The 23,254-nt window shown below is 35.1% G+C and overlaps 1 protein-coding gene and 1 non-coding gene across 2 annotated transcripts; one reads left to right on the forward strand and one right to left on the reverse strand.

The window, feature by feature from the left end:
- Positions 1 to 211: 211 nt before the first annotated feature.
- Positions 212 to 9,052, reverse strand: LOC116125165 (importin-4). The gene is made up of 21 exons (XM_031410894.1): positions 8,672 to 9,052; positions 8,452 to 8,584; positions 7,038 to 7,174; positions 6,886 to 6,931; positions 6,104 to 6,316; positions 5,455 to 5,958; positions 5,247 to 5,381; positions 4,912 to 5,127; positions 4,743 to 4,832; positions 4,414 to 4,658; positions 4,209 to 4,297; positions 2,479 to 2,519; positions 2,227 to 2,257; positions 2,010 to 2,132; positions 1,684 to 1,901; positions 1,494 to 1,589; positions 1,280 to 1,392; positions 1,022 to 1,157; positions 797 to 901; positions 372 to 673; positions 212 to 290 (listed from the first exon to the last, which is right to left on the reverse strand). The coding sequence occupies exons 1-20, from the start codon at positions 8,944 to 8,946 to the stop codon at positions 473 to 475; spliced, it is 3,147 nt and encodes a 1,048-aa protein (XP_031266754.1). The 5' UTR covers positions 8,947 to 9,052; the 3' UTR covers positions 212 to 290; positions 372 to 472.
- A 2,746-nt stretch (positions 9,053 to 11,798) lies between these two features.
- Positions 11,799 to 11,905, forward strand: LOC116125216. The gene has a single exon (XR_004127303.1). It is a non-coding gene; the product is annotated as a small nucleolar RNA R71 (small nucleolar RNA).
- The last annotated feature ends 11,349 nt before the right edge of the window (positions 11,906 to 23,254 follow it).

Genomic DNA, 23,254 nt, shown 5'->3' on the forward strand with positions numbered 1-23,254 from the left:
AAAGAAACTGATGCAACTTTGCTAGCCAAGGTCGAACAAAATAATTTTATTCGGTTTAAAGTTGAGTTGAGATTGAACAAAATATAAATTTTATGCACATCATTTAATTTGGTTTGTTTGCAAACTATATTTATATATCACCCAAATAACCTTTTATCTATCTATTACTATAAAAAACAGAAGCAACGCTGAATCTCAACCAACCAAAAAGAAGTAAATAAACAAATAAATGATGAGAACAAATTGAAACCTATAATCCACACAAGAAAGCTGGTGATGGGCCGAAAAACCTGTAAGATTGAGAGTGCACAAAAATATTTCAGACGTCAAATCTTATATTTGAACTCTTCAACACAAAAGGCCATGCAAACCTGGTAGGTAGGATATCCATCTGCTGTATGATTTCACCCGTTCCTTTGACACACACACACACCGCAGAAAATTGGGGAAGACAAGTTCATTCAATAACACGTCAGCTTTTGGGGGCAAATGCAGCTAGGGCATTAGCATGTGCAGGTGAGAGGTTACTCAGCAATGGTTGAATTTGTTGGCCATACACAGAAATCAGATGAGAAAAAGCCCTTCCGACTACAGCCTTTACTTCACAAGTTTCGTCTGAGGAAACCACTACTTGGGCAAAAATATTAACCAACTCCGGAACAAGTGAAAGGATCTGTTTTACATCAAAAACAAATGACATCACTGATTACTGATTACTGATGGAAATAAGATTTATAAAGCACGTAACTTCAGTGCTGTGTGCATATAAGCTATATAATATCACAAATACAAAAACCTGGGGATTTGATGACAAAACCAGAGTGGAAACACAACTATAAACAGCCATTGATTCCTCATGGTCTTCCTTTAGAGGAAGAACCTTCAGGAAAACAGGAAGGACCTAGGAACATAGCATAGTGAAGAGCATAACCACAGGAGATATAATTAGCTTACTTTGTAGTCATGAAAATACACAAGAAAAAGTAAATTAAAATATAAAAGCCAATCAACCAAAATTAACCTGATTCAGTGGGACGGACTGAGGATGCACCATTATCATCCTTGCCACAGCACCAGCTGCATTATCCCTAACAGCATCATCTGGCTCACAATCCCCAAATAATGGGTAAAGTCCCCGCAAAATGTCACCATAGTATCTAGTATACATCAAAGGAAAACATGTTGTAGTTCGACAACAGATGAGTCGATTACAGGTTAAATTCAATAGTTACTAACACTTCATTACTGGATCTTATGATGATTATTTATACAAGGATACTTCAAACTTAACTCGCCCCCATTTTTGCACAACTCCCCAACACAAAATGCTGCATTCCTCCTGTTAGTTGCTTCTGATGACGCTAGTTCTTTGAGTACCAAAGGCATCACTCTCTGAGATATTACATAAACCTTCAGGAATTAGCTTGCATTGTTCCAGAAATCACTCAAGACACACAGTTGAATATGTATATCAGAGTTTCAGAAAAAAGTACATCAACATAGCCTGCAATTGGAGCACCCATGTCCTGAGCAACTTCAGCAAGGCAAGCAACCACCATGGTCTGATCTTGTGGAGGACGCGAAGATTTCTGCACTTGCATATAATCAAATAGTGAGCTGCAATAAGGAAATCAAACTATGCATGGGAGAAACACATGACATAATTATCAATCCTCAACAAACCGCGAATTTCATTAAAGGGTCAAATAGCTTTGCAAAGATGGGTGCAAAGTGAGGACCCATTGACTTTGCAAATGCAGGAAGAAGGTCAGACACTGCATCCATAAGCACTTCATCATGTTCAGTATCATCCTCATCAATATCACTATCATTATCCGATTGCTGACAAGCAGATTCCTCCCGCAGAAGCCGCAAAGTTGCATCAACCAACAAAGACATATCTGTGATCAAGTCACATAATAATTCAGTTGCCCATAAAGATATTTAATCTGGCAGCCAGAGAATTTTTCACCAATAGAGAAAATGAAACCAACTTAATTCAAACTTACAAGGCTCAATAGCAATGTAACCATAATCCTTGATGATTTCTACAATGCTCATACAGGCTTGAGCAACAACTTCTTTGTCGTCATCTTCGGTCATAGTCTTGATAAATATATTCATCACAGTATCTGTGATCATATAGAACTCATTACCACTACAAAACAAAGCTATTTGATAAATCCAAAGAACTAATTCATGCCACTTCAGAGGTAGAATTCTTACCAAGAACTGCTCTTGCCTTCACTGGTCCTTCCTGTGCAACAGAAAAAAGATTGCATCATGTTATACACTTTACAACTTACAATACTGAAATTAGCTTCAAACCTAAGGTGGCTATCCAAAAGAGTACTTGTACTCTACCTAGAATTGACAACAATCCCACACTACCCATGGGAACAGAAAACATTATAAAAGAGAGAGACATACCAAAACAAACTATTAAACAAAGAACAAAAAATGCTACACCACACTCACATTATGACTCTGGAAGATAGCATGTGCTGCTGTCAAGATATCTGCAATAACAAATCAATCAACATGAGTTGTAATAGTAAATTTAACACATACAATATGTCCACTATGCAAACGGACATAATAATAGCAAATCTTTAACATTGATGTGTCTTAAATTTTCCAAATTTCTAATATCACGTGTGAACTGAAGAAAGACAACCTGTCAGTGATTAGCCTGTTGGACAATTTTTCAATTATATCATCATAGAACAAAGGAGTACAGTAACACATGCGAGAGGGAAAAAAAAAAACCTAGTAAGGCACATAGACTTAGGACATTAGAACATAATCATAAGCATAGACTCAATATTCAATCGTCAATTTCTTTCTTTCCTTTACTTATATCCCCAAAGAACTCCACAATTTTTCTCATATCTGTATCTAACATATTCTAATTTTTCGTGAAACTATGTCCTTGCAGTGACACTCCTCTACTTCCACCATTTGCCAAAACTTCTACTACAATTATGATGCCCAAGCAACATATTTTAAATTTTAAACAGAATAAGCCACCATTTAATGAAATTAGAATTTAACAAGATAAAGCAATAATCTGAAACTTCCCTTACCAAAGTCTCCGATGAAAAGGCCTAGACATATACGAAATTAAGAAACCTTATGTCTATTTTTATCTCTCCTCTTGTTTCTATTTTTTCTCTCTACTCTCTGTTCTCTATTACTTCTCTGTCAAACTTCTATCTAATTTAAATTCTTAGGCCCTATTTCTCTCTATATTAAGCTCTATTTTCTCATTCTTTCTCAACTATTCTTTCTCATCAATTGCAGTCAAAGCTCTTTCTCCTATATCATCCATCAACCTATTTCAAATTCAATAATCGTAACAAATCAAAATCTTATTTTCTTTTAATTTTATTTGATTTTAAATCTCAGGAAATTTTTCATTCCATTTTTTCTAATAATCAACAATAAAAAACACAATCATTAACCTATATATATATATATATATATATATATATACAAGGATGTCCTTATATTAATTTTAAAGGGACCATGCTTGAATACCATTGAATTCATCATCATTAGCCTGAAATGACATTCTATAGATGAATCCAATGACATTCAAATATAGTCCTTATAAAATTAATATAAGGATGTCATTGCTAGAGAATTACCTTAAACACACACACATACAGTTAAACTACAAAAAAGCTCAAATTATATATTTTTTATAAATAGAAAGATATATTCTACAATTCCAAAATTTTAAGAACTGCTGTACAACATTATATTTCCAAAATGTCATGCCACATCACTGATTAATGCTTCATATCTCTTAGTTTCTTATTTTCTGTTTTTTCCTTTTGTTCCAGGGTTAGGGTACTTAAAAACATTCAATGTTTGGAATTAAGGAAAGAGGAGCCAAGAGAGAATTTAGTCTGCAAAACTAAAACAGAAAATTGGGGCAACACAGAATATAAATATCCCAAATTACAAGGTTGTATATTTACTGTCAATAATTTCAAAAAAGACTACAGTTATCATGTATTATATGTTTTGGACAAGCATTGTTTTGCATGTGAAGTTTATATTATCTGACCAAGTAAAAATCTGCCTCAAATTTGTTCAATGCTTATGCTTTCTTAGACAACACCAGGAAGAATTCATAATAAAATAAATAAAAAGATTTGATCCTCAGACCGAGAATATGGGGAGAAATAGTTGATACTCACGCTTCAAGGAAATGACAGCCTGAAGCCTAACATCTTCGTGAAAATAGCCTGAATGTCTCACCAAAATCTTTAATGACTCCTCCAAATAGCTTGAAACAATTAAAGATCTCAAGAAAAATGATCTGATTTCTAATGCATATCTAAAATTTGGCAATGTTAAACAGGGAAAAAGGGGAAACAAATAAACATGACCAAAAAAGGATACGGTGCATAAGAATTCTTTGTATGCAGTGCAAATAAACCAAGTGCTTGAGTTGCAGCTGCCTTCTCATCCAACACTCCCGTTCTAATACTGATATTCCGAACTCTTGGCTCATAATGAGCTTCATCATCAGATGAAACTCCACCAAATCCATTAATATTTTCATCATCAGAGTCATCGATGTCCACGGCAGAACCATCATCAAGATTACAGGAAGAAAATGCCAGGGGAACAACATGAGGAAGATACTGTTATCCAAAAGAAATTTTAACATGAACATAAGTGTTATGGAATAACCACACAAGTTCAATTTAAAGCAACACCATGTACACCTGCTTAAACCCATCATCCAGTATTTCTGCTACATTGCTAAAAAATCCATGAGTATACTCCCGAAGTTCACTGAATCCCAGTCCAAAACCCTGAGAATAAAGAATGTAAATCATTTACTATGTCAGATATGATAATTCCTAGTCAAATACTATTGTCAACGCAAATTACAGAGATTGCAGCTTCAATGTAAGGTGGCAAAATCGGTTCCATTCTTGCTCTTCCAACAGACATTGCAACTATACCAAGGAGCTCTGTAGCCCTTGCTCGTGAACGCAGGTCCTCATCATTGGTAAGCACCATGAAAGTTTTCAGTAACTCGAGAACCCTTTCAGCATATGGAATGAAAGCATGCTCTGCAGCAGCTGCCACTGAACCAATTGCAGACTGCAATAACATACATAAAAAACAAAATTAAATAGAAAAATTAACAAATGTGGAAAAAATCCATCATATTCAAACTAATTGTGCACAATCCTAGGGAGTCATATGATTCATCTTTATACCATGCAAGTCTCCTGCAAATTGCGGGGACTATTTTGGAGGGCTGCCAGTAGCTTCCCCATCAAAGGATCAAGAAAAGGAAGAATCTCTTCACCCATGTTCTCACAAAATGCTGCCAAAGCATAGTATGACTTTTCCTGTGGAAAAAAAATTATTCAATATCCCATACAAAGAAATATAATCTATAACAATTCTTCTTCTGATATGCACCTTTACTTCGTCAGATGTATCCTCTAGGGCATTCAAAATGCAGGGAAGAACACTTTCATAGTGAGATATGATTTCAGGCTGCAAATGCTCAGCAAATTGGCCCAATGCAAATGAGGCAGCTCCTCTAACCATCTGCTCTGGATCCCTCAGAGCCCCCAAGACAATTTGAAGAATAGGTTCCATCTTATCTTTCATCCACTCCACACAACCCTCTGAAATGACACCTAAAGCTGTAACAGAAGCTTCTCGATACTTTGGATTTGCATTTTGACTGCTTAAAGAAGCAAATTCAAAAACAGGGGGGAACACATGCTTTGAGAGGCTCAATGCCATAGTGTCAATAACTTCTGCAGCAGCTCGATCTGGAGCAAGGTCATCATCTTCATCTGCATCGTTTGATTCAGCAAACAATGGGCACATGACTTGCAGAATAGGGACAACCAGCTTATGCTTTTTTAAAGAGTTGGATTTGTACTTAGCCAACCAGGAAATTATCTGAATAGCCTGATAAATTACACAAAGCAAAGTAAGTAAGCCAACTAGAATTCTAAACACAGACATGAAACTTCCAGTACAGCTCCAACCCAACCAAGTAGGCCATCCAGAATAAGAAAAACCCAATAAAATAAATATCGTGGTCACTCTGAACCTGATGACGTGTGTTGGATTCCAGATTTTGGCTTGAACTAACTTCAAGAGAGAATTGCACAATGGATTTGACAGAATCCCCAAGAAGAGGTGCAGGAGATTCAATCAGCTCGTCAAAAATTTCAAAAGCAATTACTGCAACATCTTCTTCACCAGAGGCCAGACATTGTCTTGACACATTTAAAATACTAGGAATGAACTCCCGAAACCTCACCTGAAAAGTTAAGAAAAAATAATTCCAGTTAAAGTTAAAAATTAAAAGAAAAAAAAAATTACAACCTCAACTTTATAAAACCAACTTATAAATAACAAAAACTCATAAGAGTTCTTTACATTTAAAGAATTGCTCAATGCCACAAAAATAAATTTCATCTCAGTAAATTCCATTTACATGGGGATGTCTATGTGTATGAAACTTCAATTTTAAACATGAGTACTTGGCACTTCATATTTTAAAGAATTGCTCAACGCCACATAAATAAATTTCATCTCAGTAAATTTTGTATAACTTTCTGTACCCATCAAGCGGTGCATCAATCTTTTATTGCAGAACTGAAAACAATGACAAGAAATAAAGGTCTAGTGCATGTTGGCAGAAATGTATATTACAATCACTTAACAAACAATATGCAAAGTAGTGTCAATATATTTGCAAACAACTAACACCAAAATGGAGCAGATCTTATGAAGTCAGGAAATCAATAAGTGCATACTAAGAAAACAAGATCATAAAATTAGTTTCTGAAACATAGATCATTTACTAACAGAGACAGTAAAACTCACCACATCAGCCCCATCATTTGTGAATTCTAGAAATGATCCCACTGCCCTGGTAAATTGGGAAAATGAATGTTGTAAGCAACCATATAATAATTTATTTAACAATAAAAGCACCTAAAATTTCACAAAATTATGATTTAAGACTTCAGTATTACTTCAGAGCAGCAATTCTAACACGGTTGCTTGTCTCATCCTGTAGGCACTTGAGTAATAGAGCTTGCAAATCAGCAAAATGTGGTTGAAATGCACTTCCAATTGTTTCAGTTAAAGAGCTAAAAAGGATCAATGCCACCTAATACAAGGAAAGGCAAAAAAATCACATGTGTGAGTCTTCAAATAATATATGAATAATTCATGACAGGAAAAAGAAAAAAGAATATTTGGATAATCCAATTAAGAATTTACCAGTAGTAGTGATGATTCTAGCATACAAGATAAAAACAAACAAATTTTATTATATATCATCCTCTTGGGAAGATATGAGGAAAAGGAAATCTCAGGAGAAGGTTTTTTTTCTATTGTAAATTGTAGAAACAAAGAAAGAATTGTTTTTCACTCTTATTTACTACAGAGGTAAAGAATCTATATATATTTTCTACTTCTTCTAAGTGCAAGACAACCCCAAGGGTTGCGGGTCTTTTTCTACCAATTGGAGCCTCAATAAACCTCCCAAATGGCATTTTCTTGAAACCCAAATCTATTTTCTCCTTATTAATGGCATGAAAATTTATGGGTAGCAAAGTTCTCTAGAATTTATTTTAGATTCGAACTCATAGCAGATGACTAAACTGAAATAGAAATGTTTTGTTCCCTACTAAAACAAGCCCATATCCTTGCTTTCCTATCAATCACAAATTCTAATCTTCCTTCCCAATCTGATATTATGTTGCCCACATAGAGTGAAAGCACATTGTGGTCCAATTCTGACAGCTAATAGATATTTGGGCTTTACAATATTTGATAGATCACAATTATATATTCCATTTATCGTAGAGTTCCCAAGGAATTCATTTGAAGAATGTTCATTCCATCACTCAAACTAAAAAGAAAATAAAGTTTGCTTTCAATTTAACCCCAAATATATAATTAATAAATCACAACATAATTGATTACTCAACAAACTCCATCGCACGCAAATATTTTCCAGAAATACAACCTTTAGTGAAAACCTTTTTTCTAAAATAAATAAATAAATTTCTTTTAAATAGATACTTCTTTGCAAGCTGCTATTAAAATTTATTGCCCCGATGACACTTAACCTATGTAGCTTCGAACAGCAAATATGTAAGAACAGTTTTCTTTAATTTCATATTTATACTTCAAAATGTGTTCCTGAAAATAAGAATTGTGAATAAATTACATCAAAATATCAAATATGGATACCAAACGCCAACATGATGCAAAATATAAAAAACCATGATTTAATCTTATACAAAATTCATAAAGTTCATGGTCAAGATTATGCATCCTATTAAAAGATCAAAAAAAATATAACTATAATCATGTGGGAAACTGTTTGATCATGTCAAGTAACAAGTATTCAGAAAGGTTACAGTGTGATGTCCTTACTTCTCTATGGTCTTCCTGTACACTCTGACTACAGTGGAATAAGAAGGGCAACAACTCAGGCCACTCACCTACTGGCACCGCATATTTGGCAATTATACTCACAACATTTGCACTAGCACGCCTCACAGGTGGACTGCAGAGATAAAAAGTAAAAAAAAAAAAATCATAATTCAGTGAACAAATATGTTTGATTTTGAATAAAATGGGGTATGAATTGAACCTGTGCTCAATGGTGATGCTCTCAATGAGAGATTGCTTGACGAGGTGCTTGAGCTGAGGAGAAAGCTTGGCCCAGTGTCCAGTGATCTTCTTGCGTAGGAGGACAGCAGCCAGCTGGCGGACGTTGGGAGTCTTGGCGGTGCGGAGATGTTGAATTAAAGCAGGAACCACCTGAGGATCCTTAGCTAGCCTCTTTATCTGCTCCTCCGCTTGCCGTCGAGCGTCGTTGTCTGGCATTAGAAACTGAATCAACAATAATTCTAGGGATTGCGCCATTTGTTTTACCTTTTGCAGCTCAACTTGAAAAAGACCAAACCCTACTACTCAAGAAGGCTACAGGTGCAGGGGATTTGCCTTTGCTTGGTATTTAAGACTTTAAAAAGAGACTGGGGTTTTGTACAGGCTACAGACACACAAATTCATATGTTTATGGGATCTTAACAAGGACACCGAAAATTTTACACCGAAAATGTGTACCGGCTTATGTGTAACACGCATCTGTTTTGTTTAATAATTTTTTTTCTAGTGAACGGCGTCCATTAAATTTAGACAGTCGTTCACTCACATGGACGTTGTCCATATTATAGGCGGACGTCCATATATAAGGGACGGGCGTCCCCATTTAAAGGACGCCCGTCCATACTTTAAAAAAAAAAAAACGTTTTGACGGGCGTCCATACTTTAAAAAAAAAAAATCGTCTCTTCCTCTTCATTCCCTAGTCTAGGTTCTCCGTTAGTTCTTCATCTGAAAATTTGTTGTACAAGAAATTTGTTGTACAAGAAATTTTATTGTAAAACTAAGGTGAAAAGAACACATCCCACTGTGGTACTAGTTTTCGTTTCTTGTCTTTTGAAATCATATCAACACTTCTGCAAATTTAGATTGTCTTATATGTTGGGATTTCAGATCCTTGAAGGAAGTCATATAAGCTACCGTATCTTTGGATTGGCGTAGTTAATTGCTCTCAAGCTGATATCAACAAAAGTGTTGATATGATTACTGCTTGACGTAGAGAGCGGGAGTACTTTGCAAACAGCCCAGAATATAGTCATCTTAGTAACAGGATAGGTTCTGAGTATCTTGGAAAGGTGCTTTCTAAGGTATGAAATTTGATGCAATTATGTTGGTACATGAGAACATAGGCGCTGGGAAATGAAGAGGAAGAAGACGAATTCTAAGGTATGAATTTTGATGCAATTTAGGTGGGTACATGAGAATATAGGCGCTGGGGAATGAAGAGGAAGAAGACGAAATATATATATATATATTTTTTTTAAAGTATGAACGGGCGTCCCTTCCTAATGGACGCCCGTCAAATGTTTTTTTTTTAAGTATGGACGGGCGTCCATTCCTAATGGACGCGTCAAACATAAGGGAGGCGTCCAAATTTTATGGACGGCTGTCCCCAAAGTTTTTTTTTTATTTTCATATTTATTTATGGACGGGCGTCCTTTAAATGGGGACGCCGTCCCTTGTATAGGACGTCGCTCATATAATATGGATGGGCGTCCATGTGAGTGAACGGCCGTCCAAATTGATGGACGGCCGTTCACTAGAAAAAAATTGTTAAACAAATCAGATGCGTGTTACACGTAGGCCGGTACAACATTTTCGGTGTAAAATTTTTGGTGTCCCTAGTATGATGATTAATAAATTGACCAAAAGTTGGGGGATTTTACAAATCCTACATCTTTTTGCGTCCAAACAATGCCAATTTCTCGATTTTGCCCCTAAGATATTCCAAGTTGAACAAATCAATCTCAATGTAAATTTAATTTCAATACTGAATTGAATAATAATAATTCAGTTAAAATGATGGTAGAGTTCTTCCTTTGTTGAGGCATTGATCCAAAAACCAACTGCTCAGAGATGTGAAAGGTGAAGTATTGTCATTTGGGAGGGGGATATGGACAACCATGATTACATTCTTGCTAAGGTTATCAATCAGAAGGTGTTGAAGCAAAAGGAGCATCCTAAGTCACTAACGATTGAAGATGGTGAAAATGATGCAAACACACCTTTTATGTGTCTGAGAAGACTAATCGAAAATTGTATGGAAGGTACGGCAGACATTCATTGCTCAAATGTGGTAGGTTGTAAAACCATTTGAACACTTATGTGGGAAAGCTATTGAAAACCCACAATGCAATGTCAAGTGATCAAGCTTTCAAATGCATTAAGTAAAGAGATAAACACTCAATAATGAAGAAAAAAAAAAAAAACTCAAAGTAATTCAATTCATATAAATCGAATTATTGTATCAATGCCGCAAAAATAAATTTCTCTGCTTTCCTTCTCTTTCTTCGGTTCTTCCTTTCTCTTCATTTGTCGTCTCTTCATGTTCTTCCAACTCTTTTTCTTTCTGTTGAGGTTGCTTCAACACTGTACCACTCCTTAAAATGCTTGCCTTTACATGCTCTCTCAGATTGACAACAATTTTACTTGGCAATGAACCTTGAGATCTCTCTGACAATTGTTCAGATAACTACCCCACTTGAGTTTCCAAATTCTAAATGGATGCCTCTTGATTTCTAAAATTAGTTCTTGACTCATTCATGAAATTTGTTGTCTCATGCACAAATTTTCCAAACATTTCCACCAAATTGGGTTTCTTCTTTGGTTGTTGAAAGCTAGCTACCGGTCTCGATGCTCCTTGATTATTCCATAGGAAGTTAGGATGGTTCCTCCAACCTAGATTGTATGTGTTGGAATAGGGGTTGTTTGCGACCTTTGTGAACTCAACATGTAATTCACTTGCTTGCTTGTTGAGGTTGAGAATGGATCTCCAACTTGGTACTCCACACTTGCATGATTTCTTGCACAAAGTTCACAAGTTAGAATAGGTGATTGAATAGAATTAACATTCATAACTCTTAATTGCTTCTAAAGCGCTGAAATCTGAGCAGATAATGCAGTAAAAGCATCAACTTCATGTCAACCCATATTCCTCTTAGGCATTGTTCAATCATTGGGTCTTTGATAATTGTTACTCGCCAATACTCCAAGCAATTTATAAGCAGCTTCTAGTGTTTTGTTGTTCAATGCTCCTTCCGATGCATCATTCACCATAGCTTGAACATTCGGAAGCAAATCATTGTAAAAGGTTTGCACTTGCATCCAAATAGGTAATCCATGGTGTGGACACTTCCTCAACAATTCATTGTACTTCTCTCATGCTTCATATAATGACTCATTATTGCTCTGCACAAAGGAGGTAATATCATTTCTCATCTTCGCCGACTTCACTAATGGAAAGTACTTGGCAAGGAATTTCTACGCTAACTCATCTCATGTCGTAATAGTCCCTGCTAGTAGCAACATTAGCCAACCCTTAGCTTTATCTCTCAAAGAAAATGGAAATAACCTCAATCCGATGGCATCATCTATCACTCTATTATGCTTGAACGTATCACAAATCTCTAAAAAGTTTGCTATGTGCATATTTAGATCCTCACAAGTATTACCCCCAAACTAAACCTTATAATGACAAAAAATGATAGATTTTAAAATGTTAAATTACTAAAGTATCTTTGCTATATGAAAGAATGGACTCTGAACATTTGAAATGTAATGGAAAAATTTACTAATTGCTATACATATTGACATAAAGTGTACGAGAGAGCAGAGCTTTGAAAATTATTAATTCTTGTGATTGTTATAATGCTATATGGTTATTGCCTATTGGTATTGGCGGATTTTAGCGTTAAAAACCATGAAAATGCATTGGTTCAAGAACCCTTCCTTTAAAAAAAAATTAAAAAAATAAAAAATAAAAAAAGGCGTATCATGGTAATCCTTCAACAAAAAGAAAGAAAAAGAAAAAGCCTGAAATCCGTATATGTATGAACAAAAAGTACAAATCATATTATGTGCAAATCTATATACATGCACACACAAAAAAATATAATACCTCTGAAAAGCAATAATCAGACTTAAGATCCACAGTTGTCACTAGCTCCACATCTAGTACCCATTTCCTCCCCACCAAAATAACTTATAATGACCTTGCAAACTTTCTATCCCACTTTATGCATGCATCCTATCTAACACAAGAAAAACAATAGAATATTGAATGAATTTTACAAGAAAAATTGTACAAATATATATGAAAAAAACTTAGATTTACCTTTCATTCATTCTCGACATTATCATCATCGTTATAGTTTCGAGCATAGTTAGGATTGTAAACTTCCAATGACGGTTAATGAAACAACTCGCCCCATTGTCAAGATTTTTCAACTTTGGACACACAATCTTTCAAAGTTTTACCTTCTAGCCTTGCAGCCCAAAACCCGTCTTGACAACTTAGGAGCTTGCAAGCTATTTGACTAGCCTTCATCTTTCTTTCCCTAGCAATACTGGATCTTACATTCACACCCTTTTTGGACCCAACATCCTCACTGGCCATCCTAGGGTTAGGATTAAAATGTTCTGCATATCCTCAGTGATGGATCATCCACAAATTTTTGATTGGGATCGATTTTGATACCATTTGTAATGGTCTGACCTACTTTCAAGATATTGTCCACTTTTAAGGCATAATCTTTCATGGTTTTGTCTTTGGGATTTGTATCCCAAAATGCGTCTTGATTAGAATTTGACAAGGATATATATATGGATTACATCTTCTTATTGATATTTGAGATGTTTTGGATATTGTGAACGTTATTTCTCTTATACTGATGTGATTATGACTTTTGTGTTGATGTTCATGGATTCCGCTTTTCTTGGCTATTATTTATGTGGAAATCTTCTTGGCATTTCATCTCTTTTTTATCTCCTTGATTATTTGTGTGCTTAATTCAATAATGCTATGGACATCGGAACTGTGCACCGACTTCTTACACCGAATTACATATCACGTGACTCAGACCAACTACGTATCACATTAACAAATATTTTGCCTATTCATCAACTATGGACGACCATTCACTGTTATTGGACAGGAGTCCATCTCGTCCATGCAAAATGAACGATAGACTCCCGTCCATATAATATGGACGGGAGTCTATTTACTATGGACGGGTGTCCTCCTATAATGGACATCTGTCCATAGTTTAAATTTAAAAAATTTGAAAACAAAAATCATGGACTCCCGTCCATATTCGATGGACGGGGATCTATACTAATAAACAGGCGTCCATATTTAATGGACGCCCGTCCAAACTTTAAATTAAAAAAATTCTAAACAAAATTAATGGACACCCGTTCATATGTTATGGACGGTCGTCCCTGAATAATGGACAGGCGTCCACATATAATAGACCTTTGTCCATACTTTAAATTTAAAAAAAAAAATTATAAACAAAATTCAAGGACGCCCGTTCATATGTTATGGACGGTCATCCCTTAATAATAGACGGGCGTCCACATATAATGGACGTCCATCTATAATTTAAATAAAAAATACAAATAATAAAACATAATTTATGGATGCCCTTCCATATTATAAATTAAAAAAATAAATTATAAAAAAATTTATGAACGCCCATCCATATTTTATGGATGGGCGACCTTGATTAATGGACGGACGTCCTTATTAGATGGTCGCTCATCTATTGTTTAATGAGTAATTTAAATGGAATTTAGGTCAAATTAATTTGGGCCTGTTTTTTTAAATTAATTTGGGGCCCAAATTAATTTAAAAAAACAGCAAGCCGCTCTTCTTCTTCGTCTTCATTCCCCATCTCTGCTCTTCTTCTTCATTGAAGTTCTCATATGTCGCTCTTCTTCTTAGTCGAAGTTCCTCATCTGCTGCTATTTTTCTTCAAGTTCCGCATCTACCATTATTATTGTAAGTGTTTTAGTCTATTTGGTTTTTGTTAATCACGTTTTATTAGTTTTGATTGATGATTGAGCTTGTTTTACAGTGTTCACTCTTTGTCTTGGTTCCTCATCTACCACTCCAAGTCTTCAAAGCCATCTGCCATTTTTCGAGTAAGCGTTTCAGTTAATTTGGTTTGTGTTCATCATGCTTTATTGGGTTTGATTGATGATTGAGGTTGAGTGGCTAAGGTATGAAGTATTGGTTATGACAATTCCATTATGGAAAGCAATTGATGAATGTGTTAATATTGTCGTCGAAGCCATCTGCTATTTTTTAGTGTGTATTTTTTGATGCAAAATTTTGAATGAATTGCACTGAACAAATAATTGAAACCTGAAGTAGTTTATAATGTATAAAGTGTTTGATGCTTTCATCCTGATTGAACCAACGAGTTTTGCGAGTGAGTATAATAGAAGATCTTAATTGAATACATCACATATGGGTTCTATACATGAAAAGTCAAGCTAGTAGGAGAATCGGTTGAGTTGAGGTTATGGAATGCAGTGATGGGTATCAAGAAAAACTTCTTCTAACTATCCTTTGATAATTTGATTTCTACATTGCTCTAAACCTTGTTTTAAGTCCCATTCACAGTGCTTCTTTCGACATTTAGAAAATAGTTATTGTTTTTGTTTAGTCTTCCATAAATAACACATACCTAGCTATATATGGTAGAGATTTATGCACCTAAATAGAGAGGTAATGTAATGAATTTTATTCATCTAAATGTAAAAAAAAAAACTATTACAAATTTTAAAATAATCTGAAATGCCTCATAAATAATGAGGAAAAAACGAACTATCTTAAAAACAAGGAAATCAAAGTAGATGTAAGAGCCTACATTAATGAGCTTAATCACTTTCAATCTATATAAAAGAATAACCCTTTTCGCAATGCAAGATAAACAGCTAAAAATAATTGTCATCGTCTAAAGAAAGAAAGCAGAACGAAACCCAAACTATTCTCAAAACCGTATGTATTATTTTTATAACCTAATGGAAAGAAAAAGTATGCCATGTAACCTCAATGCAGTATCTTTAAAACGAATTTTTTTTTTTATATGGTAGAATTTTTATTTATGAGTCTCATAATTCATTATATATCCATCATGTTGTCGGGTAGGATCTCTGTCCATGTCCGTTTCATCATGAAACTCATCATATATGAAGGAAACATAGAAAGATCGTTTGATTGAGCAATCCTTTTGGGCAGCAGGAACATTAATATTGGCATGAGAGCAATAAATGAAGGGTGTTATAGGGTAACTTTTTATGAGATGATCTAACGTAACACAGACATAATAACTTTCTGTTGCTTATAGCTTATAATTATAGAAAATTTCGTAAATAATGAATTTGAAATTAAATGGAAGCTGCAAACAAAGTCAGAGAAATATGGAAACTTGTTTGGTGTTTGGTTCGGCAAAGAGACAGTACAGTTTGAATTCACTATTGGGTTGGGGGGAAAGATGACTAAAGCAACTGAGACCAAGAGATATCAAAACAAATACAAATTAGCAAGTCTTATCTCATTTCCCCATGCAAGATGAGCAAAAGAAAGAAATATAAGAGTTAAAAGAAAAGGAGTAAATGTTTGGTCTTCGTGGTTTCGGTACTATTCCAGGTAGCTATATCTTTAGTACCTATATCTTTTAGCATGAAGTGAATTAGAATAGGAAACATTCTTGTTGATGGGTAAGCTTGATTTTTCATATGCAATTCAACATGTATATGATGATGGCTTATCTTATTAACCATGTACATCATCTGTTGGTAGACTAACAGTAAGGGATTGTTGAGTAGGCATAATTATTCCCAATGGCATTATCCTTTTTAAGGTACTGAATTCTGTTGAGATATTAATTGTCCTTGCTTTTGACTGGCCTGAATGAAAGCACAATTTGATAAAATGATCAATCAGGCAGGCGAACTGATCAAACAAATTATTTCCACTATTTCCTTGGCTAAACCCCTTCCGTGCAGCTTGTATGATTTCTGTAGCTGCCTCCTCTCCTTGAAGGAACTGTGGATTTTGAAACCGCTGCCATAATCCATAAGGCTTGTTGCGAGTACATGAAGGAATAATACACATACCTGCATCTAAAGATGTTAGCCAACACCTACCATTTTGAAAATAATAAGAGCAGCAAAAGAAGCATATTTAACTATGTATAAAAGTAATATTCAGACACTATGAGAAATAAAGGAATCTTTACCTACCATTCTTATTGACACTATCGCATTTTTCAAACTTCTTTAGTTATGATTGATTATGATAATGAATTTAGTTATGACTGATTATGATGATGAATTTTTTATGTATACAGGTTTTAGAAGAAATCAGAAAATGGTGAAAGCAAAAAATACAACCATTCCTCATGAAGGCACATCGTCATCTGGAATCCAATTTCGAGACTTGCGACATAAAAATCAATATAAAAAGATGTCGAAAAGAGATATTTGCCTTGGAAGAAGTTTGGATTTAGGATTTATAACAAGTTTGGGTTTAGGTGATGAAATGAATAGTTGGATTCATAATTTGAAATGGGACCGGTTGGTGAGTATTAGATATGATAGATATAAGCATTTGATTTATGAGTTTTTTGGTAGTTTAGAAGTTGTGGAGACAGATACTGATGAGTTTCCAGCGTATACAATGTTTTTTTATATTAAAGAGTTAGAATTTTGTAGTGAGACCACAAGATTTAGCAACCTGGATAGGATTTGATTTTGAAGGTTTGGATAACATATCTAGAACGTGGGATTCCAAACAAGCTGGGATGGATGTTTCTAGGATAGGGATTTACCATCCATATAGGTGTAAACCTACAAAGTTAAAGAATCCTGCTATGAGAGTATTTCACAAATATCTGACTTACACATTTAATGGTAGGAAAGAGACAAATGGAAATGTCACGGTTAAGGATTTAATGTTCATGAAAGCAGCAATAGTAGGGAGGCAAGTAAATTCAGCAAAGTTATTGATTAAGAAGTTAGGAGAGGTTCAAGTAGAAAAAGGAGAAATATATTGGGGGATGCTTGTTACGTTAATATGTGAGAAGTTTGGTATTCAGATCACCCTTAATGATGAAGCAAATAAGATTAAGTTTTTTGCAAATAATTTGTTAGGGGATGTGACATTGTGTAAAATGAGTTTGATTAAAAAGAATATGGCAGGAGAATGGTCCATGATTAGGGATGAAATGGAGGGAGATGCAACAGTTCAGGAAGGTGTCAGTGTTCCAGAACGGGTAAATGAAGGACAAGTCTATGTGCGCAGAAGAAGAAGAACGAGTATTGAACCTGGATCATCTCAGAATGTAGAAGATATGTCTTCTCATACTTTAGACGAAATAGTAAGCAGATTTGAGTGGATGGAAAAGTTTCAAGAGTAGCGTTTTTCACGTATTGAGAGGAAAATGCAGGAACAACAGGATCAATTGCAAAATGATTTCAACTCGTTCGCATCAAGAAGAGAAGAAACCGTTAACATCCTTGGGGAACACATGACAGAAATTTTCAGCATGATGAAGAACTTCCCAACAGCCTCCTCCTCCTCCAGTCAACCTCCACCCCTTGCACCATGATGAAGAATTTCTCAACAGCCTCCTCTTTCTCAACATTCTTGGGGAACGCACTATGAATGTTAATTGTTAAAGATTGATTTCAACGGATGTTCTTGATAAAGATTGTCTTTTATTTATAAATAAATTTGCCTTTTGTTTATACATATCTCAACTACTCTTTTGAATGCATATGTATATGTAATACTAGACATACCAAAAGACATCAAAATTCAAATCTCAAATGAAATGCATATCCGAAATTTCAACTACAACCGGTTAACAAACAGTCTATAATGTGACGATAATATATACTGAAAACATTCATAATAAGTTACATTAAGGTCATTATCATGAATTCGCAACCCTACATCAGATAGCCTACTCATACACAACCAATGACCAAAATACTAAAAACAAAACAACTGAATTAGCATACAACTCAACTGCATTTAGTAGAAATTAACCAAAGCGTGAATAATTTCTACCAAATACCATTCTATATGCTTCAACCTGTCAACAATATCAAATCTCTCCCAACAAAACATGTTCATCATTTAAAAACTTCTGTCCAGTACAGAAATGACTTTGTCCTGCGAGATTCTGAACCAGACCAGTGGACAACTGTCAATGTTTAACAACTACAATTTAGCACATGTTATAGAAAACTTAAGCCAATTACAATTATACAACATACATAACACATACCTGGGTAGTATCAACATCATTCGACAACACTTGAGTTTCTGCTATACTTTCAACAATGTTGATGTAATCATGTGGAAGGGCATTGGCCACAGAAGTAGATGAAAGAAACTGTTCTTTTTCTCGTTTTACTGATGATCATTTTCCTAAAAAGTAGCATAAAACATTAATAATCAAGTCAATATTATTATAAACTTCAAATAAGTAAATAATGTTTCAAAAAAGAAATATCATGTAAGAATAGGTGTATAACTCATACCAATTCTTTATTTTCGTAATTTTTTATTTTTAACCTTACGTACAATTTCTTCAACCTTCGATTGTTTTCTTCTACATGGAGGACGACCTTTGCTACGAACTGTCTGTGGACTAATAATTAGACTATTCCCCTCTTTCGGAAGACTGTCCCCATCTTTACTACTCAAACCGGTTATAGAAGAGATGTGAACTTTTCTACCAAGCCCTCCCTCACTTTCCTTTTGCTCCAACTTTTTTCTCATGTCAATCATAAATTTCATCAACATATTATAATCTTCCTCATTGTTTGATGCTATATCGGCTACTGTCAGCATTATATTAGACAACTTATCAAAACGTTGTCCTTCAATGTTGGTGCTCCACCTATTATAATTCACTTTAATTTTCGTATGACATCTGTTTATATTTTTCCTCTAACGCCATAAAATGTACTTTTCTGGAACGTGTGAAACCCTTTTATGAATTAACACCATAATGACATGTCTGCATAAAATCTCCCTGAACTCAAACAAATGACAAGTACAACGAATATCAAACGAACTTTCTTCAAAGTATACCGCAAAGGGAACACGGTGACTACTATCTCCAAATTAACCAAACATCTTCTAAAACTTAATACTCCTTGTATGAATCACATTTTTTCAGAAAAGATAATTCACAATAAATCTTCCCCGCAATCTCTTCTTGGAACTCTTTAAACTTTGCAGTTGTGTATGCACTTTGAAATTGTTTCTCAATAGGGTAATTAGTTATGCATGGTATCCAAGATTTGAAAGATCTAAAATCAGCCTCCTTTTTTTTTCACTTTATCTCACAATACATTATCATATTGTTCCACAAATTGTTTCAAAGTAGTTTTGGAATTTATATATCCATCAAAAAATGTATACATACTTTTACTATGTTGGGTGGTAGACATACCTGCCCAGAAAGTATCTTTAAGAAATGCAAGCACCTACCATACTCTTTCTTTGTACAATCCACATAACCATTCATTCTCGTGAAGGTTGTGCACATTAACAAATAGGTTCCACCGTCCTTCAAACTCTTCACGCGTAAAGGAATCGTACACAATATTCTGCAACTTAAACTTTATAGTTTCATATTCTTTATACCCTCTTAACTTTTCAGGCAGTTTCTGCATTATATGCCTCAAACACCACATATGTCTTGTACCAGGGAAAACAATCTCAATTGCATTTTGCATGGCCTTATCTTGATCAATGATAATTCCATTAGGAACAACATCTATGCATTCAAGCCAAAAACGAAATAGCCATACAAATGTCTCAGTGTCCTCATGGGAAATTAACTCATAACTTAACAATGTTGAATGTCTATGATGATCAACCCCCACAAAAGCAGCACATGGCATATCAAACTTGCTCGTCAAATACGTTGTGTCAAAGGTGACAACATCACCGAATTCTTTATATGCAGCCCTACACCTAACATCAACCCATAGAACATTCTGTAATCGACTCTCTTCATCTACATCAATCATGTACCAGAAATTTGAATTCTCTTTTTGCATTTTCATAAAATACTCAAGTACTATCGAAGCATCTCCAACTCCAAGTCGTAGCCTTCTCACTTTTTCAATATAGTTCCTACAATCTTTTTGTAGAAACGTCAAATTCTCTACACCTTCTGCCTCAACTGAATATGACTGAAAATTTTTACACGGTCTAATCCCAGCCACATCATTAACTTCAATTCTCTTTTTCACATAAGGTTGTATCGTTCCGTTAACCTTGAAATATCTTCTTTTTGTCGGACTTGTAAGATCATGGTTATGTTCAAGTACAACTGATTTAATTTCCCATTTGCATTGACCATTCAAAGCTATACTAATTTGACTCTTGCAATCTGTTTTGGCAACATGTTGCTTTTTCAAGGTATTTCTGGATTTACATCTCTCCTTCCCAGAACAAGAACATGTCACTGTCACATATCTCATCTCTCCATTATCGCCTTTCTTTGATATATTTATCATTGCTTCAAAACCCATTTTGTTACTATACTGTTTGTAATACTTCACCAGACTATCAACTAAATCAAACATCATTCCAATATGAGGCTCCACTTCTTCCTCCGCACATCCCATATCTTCTAATCCATCATGTTCATTTTCCTAATCATTTAATAATTTTATAATGGACAAAATTAGAATGTACTAATACAACACATCATAAGAAACAATACGATACAATAAATTTAAAATCATGTTAACGAAAAAGTTAAGGTTTCGAGCACAATTTATCTCAACATCATTGAAATGAGGCAAACTAGACTCTTCCATATTCTGTAATTTCATGCAAAACCAATACTAGTGTTCGCGTTCACAAATCTGATTCACAACAATCACCAACAAATATTCTCTATCAGTTATTTTCTATTGTAACATATATTCAATCCAAAATAAAATGAAAAACTAAATAAATGCATAAGTTAAATAAAAAAACTCCTTAACTACCTCAACAAATCTTTCTAGTCTGAACAAATTTTGATCTCCCTATCTCCCTTTCCACCCTAAATGATTGTTTCATGAAAAATTGGTGGCTTTATTTCTTGTCACGGTAGCGGGTTGTTGAGGAAGAAATCGGTTGTGGCTGTTGAGGAAGAAACTGGTACAACCACAGACGAGAAGAACGCAGACGCGAAGAACAGACGGGAACAATGAAGCAAAAGGTAATAGGTATAAAATGAAGTTTTTTTCTTTTTTGTTTCGAGTAAAAATTTTGGTGCTTGTTTTGGAGAAGTCGTGTCATGACCTGGGGCTATCCTCCATCTTGCCACCTTTAGGCTCAAGGGCTTTCCCCGCACGCCGGACACATCCAAGGTACTATTCGCTTTGGGTCCTTCTAGCCACGCCTCTTTCAGACCCTCACGGCTTTGCTTTGCTTCGTGGACCTATACCTAGCCCAATGGTACTCATGTTACTTGGCCAAGGTATAAGTCCAAGGTTCAAGTCATGGGGAAGGTGTTCACAAGGTGGAAAAAAGACCACAAAGCGAAGTAAAGCTGTGAGGGTCCGAAGTAGGCGTGGCTAGAAGGACCCATAGCGGACAATACCTTGGACATGTCTGACGCGCAAGGAAAGCCCTTGAGCCCGAAGGTGGTGAGATAGAGAATAGCCCTCGGTCGTGACAAGTCGTATTGCACAAGCTTATGTTTTTTACAAATAGGAAAAAAAAAAAGGTAAATTAAAAAAAAAACATTTTTTTTTGCTTATGGACAGTCGTCCATATTATATGGACGACCATCCATTTAATATGGACTCTCGTCCATATTAAATTGACAGGCGTCCATTATTATATTACAAAATGTTTGTAAACTAGAAAACTCAATTGAACAGTCTTCTTCTCCTCTGATTTTCTTGGTTGGACCAACCCAACCCGCTTGGAAGGCTTCATCTGGGTAGCACATCCCTCTTTTTTCGGCTGTTTGGATTACTAAAAAACCATACTGAAAGCATGGATGACATTAAAGAGTTGGATGAGGAAGAAGTGTTCAAAGAGAAGATATACTTTTTTTTTCCTAATAAGGACACCTGTCCATAACATATGGACGGGTGTCCGAAAAAATTGTTTTAAAATTTTTGTTTTAATTGAAAGTATTGAAGGGTGTCCATCATATGTGGACGCCTGTCCATTATTCAAAGACGGCCATCCATAACATATGGACGAGCGTCCATAAATTATGTTTTATAATTTGTATTTTTTATTTAAATTATGGATGAGCATCCATTATATGTGGATGCCCGTCCATTATTCAGGGACGGCCGTCCATAACTTATGAATGGGCGTTCCTGAATTTTGTTTATAATTTTTTTAAATTTAAAGTATGGGCGGGCGTCCATTATATGTGGACGCCCGTCTATAACATATGAACGGGCGTTCATTAATTTTGTTTAGAATTTTTTTTTTAATTTAAAGTTTGGACGAGTGTCCATTAAATATGGACGCCCATCCATTGAAAATGGACAGGAGTCCATGATTTTTGTTTTCAAATTTTTTAAATTTAAACTATGGACGGGCGTCCATTATAGGTGGACACCCGTCCATAGTAAATGGACCCCTGTCCGGGAGTCCATCGTCCATTTCCCATGGATGGGGTGGACTCCCATCCAATAACAGTGAACGGCTGTCCATAGCTGATGAACGGTCGTTCACTTACAAAAATATTTGTTAATGTGATACGTGGCTAGTCTAAGTCATGTGACACATAA

The sequence above is a fragment of the Pistacia vera genome, unplaced genomic scaffold, assembly GCF_008641045.1.
Source record: "Pistacia vera cultivar Batoury unplaced genomic scaffold, PisVer_v2 Contig160, whole genome shotgun sequence".
Lineage (NCBI taxonomy): Eukaryota > Viridiplantae > Streptophyta > Magnoliopsida > Sapindales > Anacardiaceae > Pistacia > Pistacia vera.